A 20,846-nucleotide genomic window follows, 5' to 3' on the forward strand; every position below is an offset into this window, starting at 1 on the left:
TTTGTCTGACAATGCCATGCAGTTGGAGCAGATCAAATTTGTTTCTAAAGTACCAGCATGAAGACAAATGTCACTCTTTACACTGAGGCTCAGGAGACATTTTTGGGAAAAAAAACAGGTCCTGCCAAAGACAAAGCATCCCACCTGTGAATGGTTTTACCTTCAGGGAAGATTCTTTTCTTTCAGGTAAACAAAATGCAGGGAGATAACCAGATTCTTTAAATGTCATTTCTACCAGCAACTGGCTGTCTCATAAAATATTGTCTGTTTTGCCCGTATCTTATCTACCACCATAGACACCGATGAGTTCTATCCTGGACAAGCATGTCTAAGTACAGATAAGATGCACACACCTTTAATGAGTTAAGGGTGAAAGTGTTGAAATCATAAAATAAAAGCGAGTGAGCGAAAAGCAGGATTTTTCTATGACAGCAGGCGGCAGTGGGTGAGGTTAGGACTCGACCTCCTCCCGAACTTTTGTTTTAAAATCCATTTATGACTAAAAGCTACCAGAGTAAAATATATTCACTGTAAAATACCTTCTGGTGGATCAGCACAGCTTGTGCATGAGGTCATGGAAAAGCACTGCTGTGTTTTTAATAAAAAAGAAAAAGATTTCAAACAAGAGAAGGCCGTTCGACCCATCTTAATAATAATCTCACAGCTCTGCGTGTCTTTCCCTTTTGAGTTTGAAAACAGTCATTACCGCATTCATGTTCTTATGGGAATAGTTCAAATGTTCTTTGTCTTTTCAAGACTGTTACACTAATGGTGCTCAGAAGGGAATGTGCAAATCTATCCTACAAGTTCACTGAAGCCATTGGTGTCCAGTAAAACTGGGAAAAGGTTAGACCAGTGCCACTCCTGTCCTGGTGAAGACACTCTTTCGAAGACTGTATGAAAATCTTTGTTGGCTGACGTGGTCAAGGTCACAGTCACAAAGATGTCTTCTCACCGCGGTCCGAGATTGTTTTCTCCTTTCCTCTCCGGGGCACAGCTGGGAGGCCGAGAGAAGCCAGCCAAGAGGTGCGGACAGGACTTGAGCCTCATCACCCACTCCCACGGCAGGGCATCTGGGTGAAGCTTACAGGAACAAGCTGGGTGTTCTCACCCAGGCCTTCCTGTACTTCCAGGCACACCAGTTTCACTTCAATATGGCCAACAGATAGGTCAGGGGGCCACTTGCAATGAAGATAAGGCAACTAGGAAATGAGTATTGGAAATAAAAGCCTTGCTCTTTGTTTGCAAAAATTTTAAAAACACAGTACAATCAAGGCTCTTTTGTTGTTTTGAGAATACACTTTGAACAGGAGTAAATACCGAAATGCTGCACAGAAATAATAGTTAGACTACACAAGGGTCAGCAATTAATCCAGATTAAATAAAGGAATATAGTTCTTATAGTTCTATATTTTATCTGATCTTAGAATTAATCTACCTTTAGACATTTTGTAATTCATGATTTTTGATACCATAACATATAACAATAAACATTTAATTTAATAAACAGTGAATTTAACATTTAATAAGTATGAGCTGGCTGTCCTTGCAGAAGGGTGTAAAAGCGATGACTATAATGTCAGGTAGCAGACAAACACACCCAGAAACAGATATTATTTTAAATGGGTCTGAAGCACATTTTTTACATTTTTTTCTGAAGTATTTGGCTAACACAAATACCGGAACACTTCACATTATTGCAAACCTGTTCCAACAAATTGCACCATCCATCGTGTACATCAGTTATGTTACAGCTCCTCCGACACCTTGCAGGAATTGAAATATCCTTCATCCACTTGATTTAACATTATATTCTTTTCATCCTTTAACCAAAACAGAAGCAAACTTCTTTTCAAATAGTCCACACAAATTATACCACCTTTTTCCATTTGCATGCACACAAGAAATGAAGACCAATAATGTGAGATCTATCTAGCACTGTAGTGTTCCAAGGGCTGGATTAGTTATTATTGTTATTTATAGTTGTGAGTTATTAGTTATTGATCTATTATAGCTGCAGACACTTCCAGACATCATTACACAGAACTGAAGTGTTGTCTTCCTGTTAACCTTAAGCCTTAAACACAAAAAGGTATGCTCACAATCCAGGCATCCACCACCCCACCCCCCCGAGCATTGAAAACTCAGCACAAAAATGTTTGCCCCTGCCTTTCTGTTACCAGCCTTACTACCTTTCTGGAAGATCCACAAATCCAGTTTAACTAGTTTGAGACTTTATTTAAAGGTCGACATACCTGTTTGTTTTGAGCTGCTTGCTTGCTGCTGTTCTGAAGAGCCTCTCTGAGCGTCCCGCCGGGCCTGATCAGAACATCGTCTGTCCTGGGATCTACAGCTCATCCATGTACATTCTCAGCTTTCCTTAATTACTCCTTCTCGGACATTGCTCTCAGGGCTGTTGAAACAATTGTAAGTTGTGGAAAATGTGATGTTGTTATTCTCTTTCATAAATCATTGATTTCCAGAGCCTCTACTTTAAGTATTAATGCAGCTAGACAAGTTATCCAATTAATATTACCTCAATGGTATCTTGTAAAGTACTCACATTTCAATTCATACTTTAGCCTACAGGAAGAAGTTCTGCATTAAAGCTTTGAAAAACACCTTTTTGGACCACGTCAGGGGCAGCTCTGGGCACTGGCGTGGTTCCAGATCTGGAGGGCTGGTGTGTCTGCAGATTCTCCAGGTCTCTTTAAAGCAGCAGCTCCCGAAGAGCTGGGAAACCTACCTAACTGGTCTAATTAAGACAATAATGAGCTGATTCAGGTTGTTTCTGCAGATATGTTTCCTAATTTCTATAGGATTTATTGAAAGTGTTGTACTGAAATTTAATTGGGAGTTTACCTGGAAGTAAAACAAAACCAGAAAGAAAAAAAAAAACAGTTTAAGAGAACCAGTTCTCCCACACTCAACCAGCAGTAATGTCTTGTGCTCTTTATTCCTCCAGAGAAGATGGCGCAGTATCAGTTCTGGAGACAAAGGATGGAGATGCTGGAAAGGAAGAGACAAGCCCAGATGTTTGCGTTAATGCCAGGAGTCCATCCTTCGCCCTTCCTTTACCACAGCCCACTTTACAATGCAGTTCATAACCCATGGTGCATGCCAGCTCATAACCCATGGTGCATGCCAGCTCATAACCCATGGTGCATGCCAGCTCATAACCCCCAAATGATGCGAGGTGCCCAGAAGCCAGTGATGAAGGGCAACAAACTCCCTGCCTACAAGAAGAAGAACCCTGGAAACACAGGTGTCAAAGTCTGTACTAAAGTTCTCAAGAACTGCCTCAAGATGACAGGGTCAACGAATTATGGAAATCATGGTGGGGGGGGGCCTGACGCCAGTGCTGTTGCCGGAGGCGTTAGTGGATTCGGTGGAGATCTTGGTGGGTTTGATGGAGGTGTTGGTGGGTTCGGTGGAGATATGGGTGGGTTCGGTGGAGATATGGGTGGGTTTGATGGAGGTGTTGGTGGGTTCGGTGGAGATATGGGTGGGTTCGGTGGAGATATGGGTGGGTTTCTTGGAGGTGTTGGTGGGTTCGGTGGAGATATGGGTGGGTTCGGTGGAGACCTTGGTGGGTTTGGTGGAGATCTTGGTGGATGTCTTGATTTCGGCGGGTTTTAAAGAAAGTCAGATAAATGTGCAGTTGACAGACATTGTACTGAATAATTCTGGATAATGGGCATGCTGTGTGTTTTTCATTTTCAAAAAATATTATTCTTCTCAGGATAATTAGAGGATCGATAGGTCTGGAGATATTATACCTTTTCTTGTTTGATATATAATAATAGCTTAGACTAATATAGCACTTTTCTGAACACTCCACTCAAAGCTTTTTACAGATAATAGGGACTCCCCTCCACCCCCACCAGTGTGCAGCCCCACCTGGATGATGCGATAGCAGCCATAGTGCGCCAGTCCACTCCCCACACACCAGCTCTCAGTGGGGAGGGGAGCAGAGTAATGAAGTTCATAGATGGGGATAATTAGAAGGCCGTGATTGGTAAGGGCCAATGGGAAATAGGAAATTTGGTCAGGACAATGGTGTTACACCCCTATGTATATGAAGGAAATGAAAGAATTAAGAGCATGGTGAATTCAAAATGCTCCTACACTAAATAAGAACAAAACCATTTAGAAAATCTGTAAATTTTGACCAAATCTATTTAATATTTCTGGTGCTGCACTAGATTTGAGATACATGAAGAATTTTCTTAGAATGGTTCTCTTTCTTATGTATTTAAAAGTGTGGTAAACACTAGAAATGGAAGGCTCTCTGGATCACATCCTGTATCTCCACTATCTTCATTTTGTGCCTATCTCTTTTATGTTTCATGAATGCACGCACAACAGAAAGCAAAGTTACTGTAATCTATTGTAATCCGACTTGTAAAGTGCCTTCTGGTGCTGTTTACTGTAAGGATTTACCCAATAAAAATAAAACTGGATTGACTATGCATGAAAATTGCAATTGTTTTTTTTATCACCATGTAATGTCACAATATGTAGCTGTTTGATCACATTTTAGTGTTCCAAACTTCAACAGCACCTGCAAGGAGCAAAGTGGCAAATGAAACAGGTGTAACAAGAAAATCACCCGACTATTAGTTGTGTTTTTACACTAGAAAAATGTCGTCCAGCTGTGCATCTTACCCAACAAGAGGGGGTGACTTTGTGGAGCAGTGGTTCGCACTGCTGCCTTTCAGCTCTGGGGCACTGGTTTCAATGGGGCGCTGTCTGTGTGGAGTTTGTATGTTCTCCCCGTGTTTATGCAACTTTCCTCCCACAGTCCAAAGGTTAGTGGGAGTGTAGACCGAGCTACCCAGCCATGTTGATGAAGCAATAAAACCTGACTTCTTTCAGGAAACAGTTAGACGAGATCTTTTGGGATGAATTAGCTACTAAACGCCAAACGAGCTAGATGAGCTCTTTTTACGTTCTTAAAAGCCACCAGCAGTCTGGCGTTTGAAAACTATAACACATTAGGGTAAGACCTTAACACTTTCCTAAAGACTAACCTAAACCTGAAGACTTTCCCACAACATGTTTGTTTCAGACGCACGCAGTTATGGAAGGCAGTAAAAACCGACCCTTGTATTCGAAGGAACCTGCAAACTGCGATACTGAAGTCTGTCGGAAGATGGAGTTGGATTCACAGGGCAATGACTGCGGTCGTGGTCAAGTTTTTTCTCGGAGGTAAACGGAAAATCAGACGCCACAGCCAGCTGCAAGGTACGTCTTAGTTCTTCTACTTCAACGGGTCAGTAATTGTTGAAATATCAGTATCCTTCTCTAGCCGGTTAAATTTTAGTGACGAGATTACACCACAGAGAGTCGGCACGATGCATAGATTATTTAGAACTTTGTTTTTCCAGTGTTTAAAAATGGGGAATGTGAAGAGCGGAAATTACGGTTTTACTTTGATATTTTAAATGAGGTTCTTGAAGCAACACAATGTATTCATGATTTTCTGACTGTGGTCGTTTGCACGGTGAACTTAAACCAAGTGAAAATAATTCTTAAATATTTAAAGGTTATCCCTTAAGACCAGCCTAACAACTTCATCTTCTACTTTAAATTTTACTTCTAATTTTGGGGGGAGGTGGGGTCAGTGAAAAGTCTTATATATGTTATAAGTCCATATGATTCTTACACGATGGTGAGAATAAGCCGTTCCTGCACTTATCTAAGAGTGGAAACAAAACATTATGAATACTGAGTCTGAGAAGAACTCATTTATTCCTCTACACATCTCCAAGGCAAATTGAAGATTTGCTATTGAAATGCAGTGCAACAGCGCCCCCTATGGCTTGCCTGGTGTATCTGCACCTTCAGTGTTGTCACCGGGAGAGCCTGAGGCCTCCTTTATCAATTCAATTGAGTTAGTAATGTATTGAATTATGGGGCCGCACCAAAGGTTACAGATAAGAGGAGGCCTTTCAGCCAGAGAGTTTCTTTCTTTGCGCTGGGCTATTAATTTTTTCAGACCATTTTTATAGTTCCAACCCCAACATAAGAGTTTGAAACAGGAAACGTTAATCAAACTAAACCCCACGTGACAGGAAGCAGGATGAAATTCTCTGGTTGAAAAAAAGGATTTCATCCATTATTTCCCTGAAGCCAGAACAACTGATGACATGTTCACAGACTGGGTGGGTTGTTCCACACTCCCACAACCCTTTGTGTAAAGATGTGCCTTCTGATCTCCATTTTCAATTGAAGCTCATTGTGTTGTAGGCACTGTGAGGCCCACAGAGTAAAAATGGCTCTGATCTTGGGCTCCCAAATCAGGAGCTCCTTGTCCAGAATCCAGCAGATTTTCTCTGTCTCTTCAGTCATCAACAGCTTTGGGCTGTGGAGGGATCAAAGGCTCCATTTAACCCTAAACTGGTTTAACTCCATGCGTCACCCAGGGGAGGAGCTGTTTATAACATCAGACAATGAAAGTCTGCACATTTCTGGACCCCAGTGATCGGAGCCAGAGCTCTTATGTTGGTGTTGGAACTATAAAAGTTCCTGCATTTGATTTTAATGTTGTCTTCACACGGTAACGTGCCTCTGAAAAAATTAATAGCCCAGAGCAAAGAAAGAAACTCTCTGGTTGAACTGGCATCCCGCCCAGTGGGAAAGTGCCGGAGCCGCTGGAGATCCAGGAGACACAGAGTCCCTTCAGGCACTTTAGCTGAGAGCCCTGGGCTGAATTCTTGCACGGCGAGGCTGAAACCTGCCAACCTGGTTTCCCTGCTCGCAGGTCTGAGAACCATTGTCACGTCACTGCTGAGAAACGCAGAGACATGTCAGGAATGCCCTGTCCCCAACCGAACAAAAATGTCACCAGATTGGTGCAGTTAAATTGTAGATCTTCGTGGATACAGACCATATGCTTGGCTTTATGGTGTTTCAACAGAATGCTAGGCTGATGCTGTGCCTATGTTCAATTCAGTTCAAGTCAGTTCATTTTTATATAGTGTCTTTCACAACAAGGTTGCCCCAAGGTGCTTAACAAAGCAAGTGACCATACATAGATGCTCATAGGATATGGTGAGCTTCTTTTGTAAGGACTCGTCTGGCTGGGGGGCCAGATTTCCAGGCCCTTTCAACAGGGATCCCCGAAACTAGACGTTATACATATAAAACTGTCTCTGTTGATGTTGTGAACTAAACAGTAAATAACGGTCTGTTAAGCACTGTGTCACGGTGGCTGATTGAGAAGTGGCAGCGCTGTGTTGTAGTTGTGTCTCATATTGATAATTGTCCATAACAAATTGTCCCACAATCTCTTGGCTGGATTGACACTTGATTTAATGCTCACCTTCAGCTGGGATATAAATCAATGTGCATTTTCAAATTTGATCAATTACTCCATTAACTAGTCCATAGCTTTCATAAGAGCACAGCTGAGAGCTGGAAGATCTCATCTTTTGGTCTCTCTGTTATCTGGGGATCACAATCTCCCGTCGCCCCGTTCCGCAGACTCTTTGCCTGTGTGCATCCTGCTGTCCTGCTCCACAAGCACAGATCCACAGCTCCAGTTCGAATGCACGCTGATGTCATCTGGAAGCGTCTCAGATACACAATGAAAAATGTAAATATGCAGGCAGGGCACTCAGCCCCTGCCCCCCAACTCCAGGAAATGAAAGAAAGGAAACGACCAGGTTAGACTTGTTTGGCGCTCCCTGGCAATGTGAACAGATTGAGTTTGTGAGCTACAGCTGAGTGCACAGAGCCGAGCAGACGTGACGGTCCCGGCAGATCAGACAGAGCCCTTCACGAGCGGTGAGGTCAAGCCTGCCTGGCTCAGCGTGCTCGTGTTGGGGAGATCCCGAGACGTTCCGGTGTTGTTATCCTCGTTGTCGTTGCTGTTGCAGCTCGTGCAGCCGAGTCCTGACCGGTGCCAGGGGAGAGATGGGGGGTCAGTCCTCGAAGAAGAAGAGACAGCAGGAGAGGAAGAAGAAGGGGCAGCACAAACCCTACCATGGACATGACCTCTTCACCAGCCGGGGGGTGAAGGACATAGTCAGTGGAGATGGAGACTGGAGTGGGGGAGACGATGGAGGAGGACACTGGGGGGGAGACGATGGAGGAGGACACTGTGGTGGGGGAGACGATGGAGGAGGACACTGGGGGGGAGACGATGGAGGAGGACACTGTGGAGGGGGAGACAATGGAGGGGGACACTGTGGTGGGGGAGATGATGGAGGGGGAGATTACTTTGGAGGGGGACACTGTGGAGGGGGAGATGACTTTGGAGGGGGAGGCTGGAGTGGGGGTGACTGTGGAGGGGGAGACTGGGGTGGGGGAGACTGTGGAGGGGGAGACTGGGGTGGGGGAGACTGTGGAGGGGGAGACTGTGGGGGTGACTGACCACCCAGTAGGACCTAAGCAGACTGTGCTGGAGTGGAGGACCATGGCCCTGAAATTTGCTGTAGGACTTCGCTAAGTTTTTTTTTTTACTTTGCTGTTTTCTTCAGCCTTTGAAGGTGTGTTTAATTTTGGGTGGCAGAAATGTTACTCATTGCTGGAATGTCTGTACATCATGTCTGTAAAATAAGAGATTCCCCAGGTTTTAATCCAGAAGTATCTGGAGTGTAGTCGGGCTTTTTAGCGAATCGTTTTGGGGAGTGGGGGGGGAGGTGTGTTTTGACTAATGCTTGCAATTCTTTTTAGATTTCTAGAAACCAAGATACCAATTTCTAATTAATTTATGTTTTTTATGTAATTATACTTTATTTGCTGTTGAAGGTGTGGTGGGCCAAATACATACCTGTTGCAAGGTATAGATTATTTTCCAGACATGGATCACAGATTGAGATTGTTTTGTTGTGGGTTTGAGGCACAACTGAAATGATGTTGAAATGAAAACTTTACTGCCGGACATTTTTAGAAAATGTATCAAGCGCTGTTAATGTTTTGATCCTGTACGTTGCTAAACATTTGTACATTCACTCTTTCAGTTGAGAAAAATCTTACCAACTCATTCTATTGGGGTCTTAAAAAGCCCTATTCTCACTTGGAATTTAAGGTTTTGATATGATTAAGATCTGGGATATTATGTTGAATCCTCATGGATATGTACATCATTGTAAGAGTTCCCGCAGAGCCTTTTAACACAATAAGGCAGAGTATTATGGAAAAACTGCTTATTTTGTACACTGGTCCATACCTTGTATTTTAGATTAAAATGTTTATGAGTGTTAAATAAATGTATTTCACTGTTATTGAGTACAGCACATTCTTTTCTTCATTTACAATTGTCAATATTACCGTGAATTAAATTCCACCATTATATGCAATAAAGACTTTCACCTTTTGATTATGTTGGAGACTTTGCTCTGGTTCCTCTGCGTTCACTGCGTTCATATACCTTTCAATCGAGGAATAGGGCGTTTTCGCCAAACTCCATGTGTAAAAAAAAAACAAAACAAAAACAGGAATGTTTCATTTGAGCCGGCCTGGGTCGGAAATACATCGTTACGCTTCACCCCGTGCTCTAATGTCTAATTTATCAGTGTTCAGGAGTGCTCGGTTTTTGTGCGCGATCTGATGGTGTTAATGAACACTTTAGGTTCGCCCTAGGAGACGCTCATCGCCTCCGGTTCTGGACGTTTAGGTGACGAATACTGTCATTAATTGAATAATTATCGGTAGCAACCAGCTGCCTCTTGGAAACTGTGGCTGCACAGTAATTAGTCTGCCCAGGACTCTTGACCACGGGCTGCAGGAGCGGAGCGCCGCCTCGGGCTTTCTGCAAACTGGCCAGCAGGCGGCAGTCGCGGGCTGATGAGCCGAGGGCTGGTTGCTATGGTAAACAAGCAGAGGTCGGAGACATGAAGGAGCTGAAACTTGAATCAGAAGGACGATTTAAAAACTTCCAGATTCGTGTTTTTTTTTTGTGCGTGTCGTAACGGGTTTTATAGATCAACTACTGCAGATAACAAATGTAGGCTTACAAGAGTGAGTACTGTGTTCCATGTTGTTTTACTGCCATTCATTTCACTTTATAATTGTAATTCATAATTTACAATTGCACTTAATACATTCTCACGGGGTTTTGTTGGCTGTCCGCTGTTCTTGGTGAACTGTTGATTTCTGCAAAGACACTGCCTTGGTCCAGGAAAACATACAGGACTCCGGCGTGATTTCAGAGTTGCAACAGTCTTAGCCTGTCGTCAGTCTTTTGACTGTCGTTTTAATTTTGGATAGAAAATCTTTTACACATCCATGTAATTTATTTTTGGACGACCGTGCCTTTAAAGTAACCCAAAGATTCCCCAGGGTTTATTCTGAAAGCATGTACTGTATATTTAGGCTTTTTTACCACATTGTTTTGGTGAACAGCGGGAGGAAGGTGTTCTTGTTTTTAGTAGCCAATACACTGATTTTTAATCAACAGTTTTAATGTAATGACAAGTTTCTTTATTTGCCTTTGGAGGGTGATAAGTTATGGCTTCACCAACGAGCTGTCTTGTGAAGTCCCTACAGGAGGAGTTCAGGAATGCGGTGAGTATTCATTGGGCAGGACGCTGGACCGGAAGGCTGGGGGTTTCGTTTCCGGTTAGGGTGGTGTTGTTGATCGATGTGCTTCATTTCACCGGCTCCTCACTTCACACACCGCTGTATAAACGGTGTTCTAGGTCGTCATTGAACATGGAAATTTGCCATTAACTGGTAAAATAAAGGGATTAATAATAATTCATGTATGATACCCATTTAAAAAAAAAAAAAAACACATTTTTAAAGAAATGTACTGTATTAGCCATTTTGCCCCTGCCCTGGCCTGACATCACCCAGGGAGGAAATGTGCTTCTCTGCTTTTCATTACTGCAGCCATTAACAGGAGTTAAGTACTGGAAAAGTTTTTTATTGATCTTTTTGTTGAAGACCAATTAGAAACAATCGTCCAATGTGCTCGCAAACAGACGAAATATGAGGAAAGGAAGGTTAGAAATAGGAGGAGGCCATATGACCCATTTGGCTTGTTTGGTCGGTAGTAGTAGCTAATTAATCTTAGGATCTTGTCCAGACATATCTTGAAAGAAGCCAGGGTGTCGGTTTCAACAACACGGTAGGTTAGCTTGCTCTAGACTTCAGGCAAAGTCTTTTTTTTTTTTTTAAAGAAAAGGTCTTCCCGTGCTTAATCTTAAAAGTGCTTCCCCCTCAGTTTCTTCTTGTGTCCTCCAGAGCTGGAGAACACCAGGAAGGCAGGGCGGGAACCGGGAACGCTGGAAATGAGAGAGAGTTCAAACAGGGCAGTCCCTTCAGAGACGCAGCTCTCTTCTTGGCTCAGTCTGTTCTTCTTATGTTATAAACCAGCGCGTCCTGCAGCAGGGGCGCTGGGGGCATGGGCCCTGCCGAATCATTCAGAACAACAGCGAAGCACAAGCCGGAGGGCCTCTGAGGGGAAACTGAGTGGAAGGGCATTTCAGGAAAAGGTTGTGGGGGTTTGGAACAAGCTAACCGGCCATGTGATTGAAGCTGATACGTTGGTCTGAAGCTGTTCGTCCCCATTGTAGATTGTTCAAAACAGACAGGTACACTAGGAGACATGTCAACAAGTGTGGAAATTAAGAGCAAGGATGTCCTCTGGGGGGTAGTGGGGTGAGTATGAGAAGGTCGTACCAGCTCATGTGTGGGCATGTGGGTTGGGCTGAACCGCCTAGGACTACAGCAGATGGGCGCGGCAGGACAGGGGAAGAAGCCGACCCGGAGGTCAAGGGACTCGTCCTGCGCCGCGATCCTCCCTGCCACCCATTCCCAGCCCGGCCGGCTGCCATCCCAGAACCACCATGTCACGCCAGGAAGTGAACCGCCCACTGTCGCCCCCTGCTGATCGCCAGCAGCACACCCACACATCCGGTGAGATTTTACTCCAGAGCAGAGCCCCGGAGTCCTCTCAATAAAACCCATTCAGCATTAGATCATATAAAGTCAGTGGGTATTGAATTATACGTGCATAGCTGACTCAGGCATCACCGTTACACTTAAGGACAACTCATGGAGAAAGTTCAGGTATTTAAATGAAGTTGAACCCTAATATCGTAGAAATCATCAGTTATTATGCAGTAATAAAACCAACACGACAAAACAGGCTTTAACCCTGATTGCGCATGACTGTTTTCTAATCCGCTTTATGAAGATAACTTTAAGTGCAAGAATCGGTGGTTATAGAAGATTATTTTTTAATGGAAAATGAGCTTCTCGTTAACAAGTAACAGAATGAGGACAATCAAATCAACCTCAGCCGGCTGAGGGCTAGTGCAGGCAATAACTTGCGTGACTGAGAATCGTGTCTGATGAATTGAGTCACAAACGACGAGCCTTGGATATATTTAGTTGTGAAAGAACTGAAGTCCACTAATAAAAAAAAAACAACAACCAATGACTTAAGCGAGGACTTTGTGGCCGTTTTTATTTCCTAGTGGGATCTCGGTCCAGCACAGCTCGTGTCCTGGAATCGCCTGCCTCGTCAGCCTGCAGGCACCTGTGGCGGAAGAAGGCTGTAGAGTCTGACCCGAAGGTCCTTCAGAAAAGGGACAACATCAGAGTGTTGAAGGTACTGACTCTTTTAAAGATGAGGAGGGGCTGACGCTTCTGATTTCAGTGCAGTCAGGAGCTGTGATTGGGTCTAGGGCTGAGTACAGGGGTGAATTTGGGTGGTTGGGGATGAGATCAGAGTTCATGCTGGGACAGGGTGATATCTGTTTTTGGCGCAGCTTAGACGAAACAAAACATTTCTTCCCCCAGGAAATAACATTTTATGAACAGTAGTAGCTAAATCAATAGGCCTCAGTGGGTTTGAAACCATCTATATGTAGTTTAATGCGCTTTTAAATGATTATCACATTTAAGATGGCTTCTACTTACTGGATTTTGTGTTAAAGAGAATTGCCTCAGCAACAAGACAGGAGTGTAAGGATCTCTGTCCCCCAGGTAAGAGGGACGTGCGTTTGTCCATTGCAAGGCAATTAGTTCGCATGCACGTGTGTTTAGTTTCTGATAAGGTCTAGGAAGCAGGCAATTGCGGAGTTTGAGAAGCACTACGCAGCACTTCAGGAGACCAACCTGCGCCTGGCCCAGGAGATCAGGGAAGAAGACCGGATTTCTGCCGTCCGTGCCAGGGAATTCCTGAATCAGCATGAGAAACTGGGGGTGAGGGACTGCGTCGGATGTGGTCACGCATCGCCACACGGCCCAGCGTTTTATTTCAGTAGTCCTGTTAGATCCCAGTGAATGTGACAGAGGGGTGAAAGGAGACTCGCCTGGCTGAGAGAATGATCTGCCCAACACCCCCCTCACTATTGCGAGGAATGAGCCAGGGAGCTGCTGCAGGAGTGAAGATGGGGGGAAGGGGGTGAAAGGTTTGCGAGAGAGAGAGAGATGCGTGTACGGAAGTCCTGGGCACAAGACTTATATACTGTACATAGGCGAGAGCAAGTGTGGCAGATTGGGATCTACCCTTCCCCCTGAACTCCTGTTGTGCAAAGCTCCGTTCATTTTGTGTTGTCATAAGAAATTCCTTTATGGTAATCCACACATCTTTAACATTAGTGTTAGGACTGAAGAGGTTAGGGTGTTTTGTTTAAGCGATTGTAAACTCTAGCTGAAAATTAAGTGATGGGACCCCAGTCCCAGCTGGCAGCATTTACTAATTTGAGGAATATTGTTTCTCTGTTTTTTTTACAGCTTAACGGATCGATTGTGTCAGATTCAAATGCTGTAACTTGCCGCACGTCTGCTGTAGACTTTAATGAATGACTAACTGCAGATTGCATCCTGAACCTGCAAGGATTTGGGCTTGAGAAGTTACTTTTGTGCCCTGTTGTCCCAACTTGCCTTTGTGTTTTCAACACGAAACTGCGTGAAGGCAGAGCACTGTTCCACTGGTAATTCTTGAGAATTATGTTTTTTCCCTGTCTCGTTGTCTTCAAAGGACTCAATTGGAGGTTTTGATGGCTGGAGTCGCAGCCAGATTGGAAAGGCCAAAGCTGACCTTGAGGAGACAGAAAGCACTCTGAAGAAAGGCCTACAGGGTCAGTGGAAAAAAAAACTGGCAATATCTGCTTCCTTCTGCTTGCATCACACAAAGAAACACTTTCCCTGCTTTCTTGGGCTACGATATTGCCATCAAGTTTAAAGAAAACCTGTGTTTTTACACTGTGGCCCAAATCCAATTGTATCTTCATGCGTAGTTCATAATGTCAGCTTTCTCTTAAGACTTACCTTTCTTGTGTCTGGCTCTCGGAACTTCACCATCAAGTACTTGATTTGTGATTTTATTAAACACAGTTGTTTGAAGTTTTGTCTTCAATCTGCGACTGACCGCAAGGTACCTTCCATTTCTTTCTTTGAGTCATTATTACACACAGGTCATTGCACTGCTCTTTTAAGGATTTAGGCAGGCTTGGTGATGAATTGTGCAGCAGGCATAACGTAGTAGAGAAAAAGCTTAATGCACACTGCGTTTGTGGGCCTCTCGTAGGGCTGGAAGAACAGCTAAATAAGCTGAAGACAGAGGTTTGTGAAGCCCAAACAGAGCTCCACACGCTGAAGACATACAAAGACAAGCAGTACCCTGTGAAAGCTCTGAGGATCGCAGAGATGCAGAGAGAGATCGTAAAACTGCAGGAGACGCATCAGGTAGCCAATCATACTGGCCAGGCTCACCTGAACCCATGTTCCACACTCGCAAGATAAGCTGTCGGTGCACATAGACATGGACAGAGCAGACCACTGAGCAGACAAACATCCCCTCTTGAAAACAGGAGATGTTTACCAAGATAATTAAGACTTAGCTGCTTAAATTTCCTTTAGAGAAATGGTCTTAACCTGGAAGTGTGAAATTTGCCTGATTTGTTTAGAAGGTAAATCATGAAAAAAAAACATAAATTAACCACATGCACATAATTGACAATTACTTTGATTCTTCAGATCACGATGTGTGTAATTTTTCATGTATTCTTTAATTTTACTACTAAAGTAAAATACAATAAATATATAATTCTCTTTCATTCCATAGTTAGATAGGTCTTAGATATTGGCCTGCTTCAGTGTTTTTGATCGGGGGATGTGAGAACATATTTTGAGCACCACAGAGGCCCAGGCTACAGCAAAAGCATGCAGCCAAGCGCAATTCTCGTAAACCTTTTTCATAGACAGCAGCTTTGTCTATAACAGCATCTATGAACATCCCTCCACAGGCCGGTCTAAAACCCAGCCAGCTTATCTCGAGAGAGTGGGAAATGCTGTTAAAAACTGCAGTGCATAGCTATAAAGCAGAGCTGAGCTTTTTTTTTTCCAAGATGGCTCGCGTTTTGTTTCGGCCAGGATGAGCGAGAGGATATCCAGCTGCTTGCCCAGTCCGAGATGGGGAAGCTGGAGAAGTCCTTCAGGAGGACGGAGGATGAGATGCTGTCCGCAGTCGCTGAGGTAATGAAGACCTGCTCGTGTCCTGCACAGCTCAAGCCAGCCTAGTGACATCACTTCCTGCCAAGAGGCTGGGATGAGCTCCCATATAGCCCATTTGTCCAGTTAAGAAGTAACTGTTGACACTCTCTCATAGTTCCTGACTGCTTCATAAGCCATGATTAGCTAACTGTCTTAGCGAATCGATTAGAACAAAAAAAAATCCTTATTTCCTTTTGTTTGTAACCTACAGTATGCTGTTATTTTGCTTATTTGGTTTCTAGCAGCTTATTGATCGAATGATCTAATCCAGCCATTTCATGAAAGATTCCAGGGAATTAACAGCATGACTGGGCAGATCACAACCCTTAATTTATGGGAGCGATTTCTGATTTCAATACTAAGCACACGTCTTCATTTCCACTCGGGTCCTGAGGTTGCACTGTTGAGCAATGATGTCAAGAACGAACTATGGACTAACCAATGTATTAAGGAAAGAGTAAAATAAATTAGACCTTACCAATGCCATTCCATTGACCCAGATTCTTCACTTTTCACACTTTATCCTAATATTTGGCCTTTACATAGCTTCACCACATGTTCTGCTTGGACACAGAGTCCACGTACACACACAGGCCCTGTTTGGAGAGCCCCTTCTTCAAGCTCAGTTTCGCCCATCTTGAATGTACAGTGTTGATCATTACTATGTATGTGTACCGGCTCGTTGACATGTCAGGGGCGTTTTCTCCCTCCTCGAGGGAGGGAGTTCTGGAAACCACAGCCCAGGAGGACCATACTTGCTCTGTAGTCTTTTTCGGGGCAGTAAATGAGAACCCCCAAGGTCAACTGGACAAACAGAAATTGGAAATTGAGAGCTGTCCCCTTCCTGTCAATGTAAAAAAAAAAAAAAAAAAAAAAACCAGATTCCATATTTCCTTTCTTGACAGCCAGGGACTCATGACTCCTGTCATTTTCCACTGACTGTCCTTTCCCCTGGTGGTCCCCAGTCCTGGTCCTGCTGGTTTGTGTTCCAGCCGGGCCCTCAATTACACAGTCAAACCCTTCATTGACTTAATAATAAGACTGACCTGACCTGTGTGTTCCCAGCTCTTACACATTTTGGGGCTTTAACCATCATATATATTGTAAGTGAAATAAAATCCCAGACGTGTGACAAGAAACAAAATGCAAATATTCAGTTGAAGCCAAGTCTTCGATTGAGTTAGGCCTTCGTTCTGTCATGAAGCTGGGCTGGATTGAAAACCAGCAGCTGTGTGGGTTTCACCAGGACCAGGACAGAAACCACTGGCCTAGAAGATGTCATTATTGCGAGTGGGAGATCGTGACACCAACTCCACTCTTTCCTCATCGTAGAGTATCCGTAGACTCCAAACCTGCCTCTGGTCCGTGTCTCCAGGTTCCAGGTTGTACGATGTAAAAAAATAATAATTCTGGTGTTTATTTAAACTGTCTAGGAAAAGATGACCTATATTCCTCCTGGAGTGGAGCACATGCTGTTCCATAATTCAGTAATGAAGAAGGAAATTGAACTTCACCAAAAAGTGAGTTGAAAACCTTAACTGTATTCAGGTTTGTAAATAAACAATGAGACTTCTAACACCGTGAAAGGAAACTGACTAAAATTTCCGGTATCAGAAGCCTGGATTGTCCGTTTCTTCTTAAATGTCATTACGTGTCTTCTTCAGTTTCTTTTCCATTTCTCCCTGCAGATGATCAGCGAGCTCGAGGAGAAGACCCAGGCGTTGGAGAAAACCGTCCAACAGCTCCAGCAATCTAGAGCGGACATCAGGAAAGAGATATTCTGCGATGTTTTCCCCAGAAGAGATAAGTATGTTTATCTGGTTATAGAGTAATGTGCTGTGTAATCATCACTGACTTGCACCACAAGATATCTCGTGTTCACCAATGAGACCAACTGATCACTACACATAATTCACACGATTAAAAACACAGCTCAGAGCTGATAAGAATCACTATACGTGTATGTGCCTGAACTGAAACCCCCCTACTGGTTTCTCTCTGAGCAAGATTTCCGTCTTCAGGCTTGCAGTTTTTCAACATTAAAAAAAAATGTGTATTCTAAAAAATGCTGAATAGCACCTTGGCCAAGTTTGCCTTTTGCTCTTTTGTTTTGTCAAGCAGCGGAGTGTGTCGGCAGTGTTGCGTTTGTTTGTTTTTTCCGCACCTCGAAAAATAACCTGCTGTCGTGTCAAAGCACAGGCATTAATTGGCCTGGCATGCTTTTCTCATGCTTGCATAGCAGATGAATCATGGTATAACTTCTGGTTTTTCAGTGCTTCTTCTGAGTCTTTAGTTTCTTGTAGTTCTGTGCACCCGTAGATACTAATTTGTCGGGGATGCTCATCAGGTCCTGATCATGGCAGCCACGTCTCCTGTAACTTTTGTTCCATGCCTCTCATGTAACCTGCTCAGACTGAACCGCTTGTCCCTGGCCCTCTGCCCATATGAGACAGGAAACCGTGCCAGGGCAAAACACTGCCTGTGTGTGTGTGACGGGGCTCTCTGACCTGGACCAGCAGCATCCTCTGTGTTTAGCTGAAGGCTACCCAAACAACTGCATGTTACTAACATGAGGGAAATCGGAGCTCCGGTCACTAAAAAAAACACCAAATAAAAGACATCTGTTTCAGCACTGATACACAGGCTTCTCCACTCCCCTTCTGTTGTTTACTAAAATCGTAAAAAAGCACTTAATTAGATTCTGACGACAATAAAGAATAAGGTTACTAAAGAGGATGAATAACATAATGGAAAAATATATGAGTAAATAATGCCTTTTTCTATATGTAATTGTTGTAAGAGGTTTGCTTTCCATACTGTTTACCATATAGGGTTTCCCATGATAGTTAATCGTTTTCTTCTGAGCTTCTTGTGACTTGAAGCTCTCCAATGCTAAACCACAGGCACACACAATATGGGCAGAACAGCTGGCTGAAGGGAAGAGCACTGCACTGTACCTCTCAACATAACAGTACAGAGTTTTAGAAAATCTCTCCGAGACATCTTAAAGATACACGAAGAGTCACAGCAAGCTTTGAAATCGCAGAGTCCAAATCTGTCATTAAAAGTTCATAAGGGACTCAAATTTCCGGCAAGTTGTTCCAAACCAAGAAACAAATGTAGATTTGGTTTTGAAATACGATCCTTTTCTTATTTATTTTACATCTTCTTTTATTACAACTAAGTACCAAAGTGCAGTTATTTAATATGTTATTTCAATGGAAGAACAAAGGATGTTTCCGTTGAAATAAGTCCATGGGAACAGAGATCTCTGCCAGCGGAGATAAGATTGATTTCAGTGTGCGCAATGTTTCAGCCAATGAAGAAGATCTTTTTCCTGAATGACAAGTGTGAAGCTGCTCTGAGGATAACAGTAGTTTCCCCCATTAACAGGGGTTCAGTCATACATAAGGTGAAGCACTCTTATTTCTGTGGAATAGAAATAAATGATTTATATTATGTCCTTTCTCAGAGTGTCATCAATGTGCTGCCTTTAATAAATGTTTAGTCAGAAGATTTTAGTTGGCACCATCGGATTCTGTGCCCTATTTTACAAGAAAAAATATCCAAATAAATAAATGGCATGAACTTTCTCAGAAACAGGCCCGTGCTCAGTTGCCAGCCCACGTGCTGTTGAAATTTAGCATTAAATATGACACAAAACAAAGTTAAACAGCTCATTTCAGGGACCTGTCTTCCAACATTTTGCATTGGACCCATGATTCAATTCATTTCTGATTTAACAGCCTCGCAAAGTTAAAATATTTATTTCTCATTGAATCGAAATATGTTTTTTACATTAACGGTGAAGAATACACCTCGGGACATCCAGTGCCAAGTCAACATTTTGCTAAATCATGTAAAATCCCAGAGCACACAAGGGAAGGCCTACAGGTCATTTTCACAGTGCGAAGTTGTATTCTCTCAGGCTCAGTAATGATTTAAGTACAGCTTGAGTATATTATAATCCAAGCAGTAAGACTAATTTGTTTATTGTCTGTGTTTCAGATGTGCTCCGGATATGGACGTGACATTAAACATTCCCAGAGAGGAGTGGCTCCCTATTTAGCTACACTGATCATGGCAGGAGGGACTTATCAGAAACGCTCTATATCTGCGCTCATGCGTTTGAATTGATTTAATCCAGATCAGAAAATGTATATACAGTGTTTGTAACATTATGTTTAATTGCTAGGTTGTTCAGATTCAACAGCCAGTTATTGTACATCGAGAGCAGGCTGTATTTGTACCACTCTTACAGATAAAGATTACTCTTCTAAGTTGCAACAGGCTGGAACTTGTGGAACTCATTTTACTCTTTAGATGCAGCTCTGAAAGCAAATCATTTCAGTGTCTCTCACAGGAGATTTGGCTTATACCCTGTTGCAGTCATAGGCCTTAGAGTTGTTGCTGTTGGATTTTGTGGGCAAACAAGGAACAGAATGTTTTTAATGCAAATATTTTTTAACCTAACTTTGTCTGTTGAGTTACTATGTGAAACCAAAATGAAGCACTTTGTGCACTTGTGTTCTTCTTTTATATCCTTTGAGACTTAAAAGCGAGTTATATTTTCATTCAGAACCTCCTTTCTCATGGTGGTGATTGTGCACAGATTTCCAGGACAGAAAGTGTTCCGTTTTTGTTCTGGGAGTTATAACTGGCATGGTTTAAATTCAGTAGTCAGCAGAGAAATCTATATCTAGTCCCTGTGTGTATCCGCTGGAGGCGTGTTAGGAAATATAGTTTGAAAGAAGACTCCACAATGTGCCGAAGTGTGGGAAAGCAGTTGCGTTTATAAATTGGTAGGCTCTTCGGCACACCGTCCCATGGATAACAGATTGAATGTGTGTGCAGTTGGAAAAGATTCAGCCAAGTCAGAAAAATCTGATTTCTTGCAGAAAAGTCTGCGCTTTTTGCTCAGTCCTGGGATACAAATGTTATGGCTTGGTATGGGACTCCAGAAGGCCTTTTATTACAGAACAATAATTGTTCTGCTTTTTTAATTGAAGTGAAATGCGTATTTTTTTACATAACACCAGGGAGAGCCTTCAATAAACCTACTGTGCATTGCTCAGTGACAAGAGGTTTTCACTTTCCTTATGCCTAGGTACATGACTTTTCTTCTGTTTCACTGATTCACCATTGTGAAACAAACGCACAGACGTACCGATTCGATCTATTGCAGGAATTGCGATGTCACCATTCCAGTTAGAAATGTTCCTGTCCGGTTAAGGTTTGCATTTGGAGTCGGCACCTTTAGAATTAAGACCTCAGCAGTGACCGAGAGCCTCAGATTTAGAGGAATTTGTTTGTCATTTATTTCCAGGTGCTGGATTACTGCTTTTCATTTACTGCACTGCAGACTTTTTTGTAGTACTTCAATTTAC

General features: G+C 43.1%; 1 protein-coding gene and 1 long non-coding RNA gene across 2 annotated transcripts; both read left to right on the forward strand.

The window, feature by feature from the left end:
* Positions 1–2,204: 2,204 nt before the first annotated feature.
* On the forward strand, positions 2,205–4,472 carry LOC138223300 (uncharacterized). The gene is made up of 2 exons (XR_011181723.1): positions 2,205–2,427; positions 2,966–4,472. It is a non-coding gene; the product is annotated as an uncharacterized lncRNA (long non-coding RNA).
* Positions 4,473–9,761: 5,289 nt separating this feature from the next.
* c16h20orf96 (chromosome 16 C20orf96 homolog) lies at positions 9,762–20,040 on the forward strand. Its single transcript, XM_015365075.2, has 11 exons — positions 9,762–9,969; positions 10,448–10,515; positions 11,676–11,871; positions 12,435–12,568; positions 13,006–13,164; positions 13,946–14,045; positions 14,495–14,652; positions 15,340–15,441; positions 16,893–16,979; positions 17,148–17,266; positions 19,468–20,040. Exons 2-11 carry the CDS (start codon positions 10,459–10,461, stop codon positions 19,526–19,528), a joined length of 1,173 nt encoding a protein of 390 aa, XP_015220561.2. The 5' UTR covers positions 9,762–9,969; positions 10,448–10,458; the 3' UTR covers positions 19,529–20,040.
* Positions 20,041–20,846: the final 806 nt, after the last annotated feature.

This window comes from Lepisosteus oculatus, chromosome 16 (genome assembly GCF_040954835.1).
Source record: "Lepisosteus oculatus isolate fLepOcu1 chromosome 16, fLepOcu1.hap2, whole genome shotgun sequence".
Classification (NCBI taxonomy): domain Eukaryota; kingdom Metazoa; phylum Chordata; class Actinopteri; order Semionotiformes; family Lepisosteidae; genus Lepisosteus; species Lepisosteus oculatus.

Coding starts and splice junctions, on each gene's coding strand:
- c16h20orf96 (XM_015365075.2), top strand. CDS start 10,459: ATGGCTTCACCAACGAGCTGTCTTGTGAAGTCCCTACAGGAGGAGTTC. Junction 14,653..15,339: donor AACTGCAGGAGACGCATCAG/GTAGCCAATCAT, acceptor TGTTTCGGCCAG/GATGAGCGAGAGGATATCCA. Junction 16,980..17,147: donor AAATTGAACTTCACCAAAAA/GTGAGTTGAAAA, acceptor TTCTCCCTGCAG/ATGATCAGCGAGCTCGAGGA.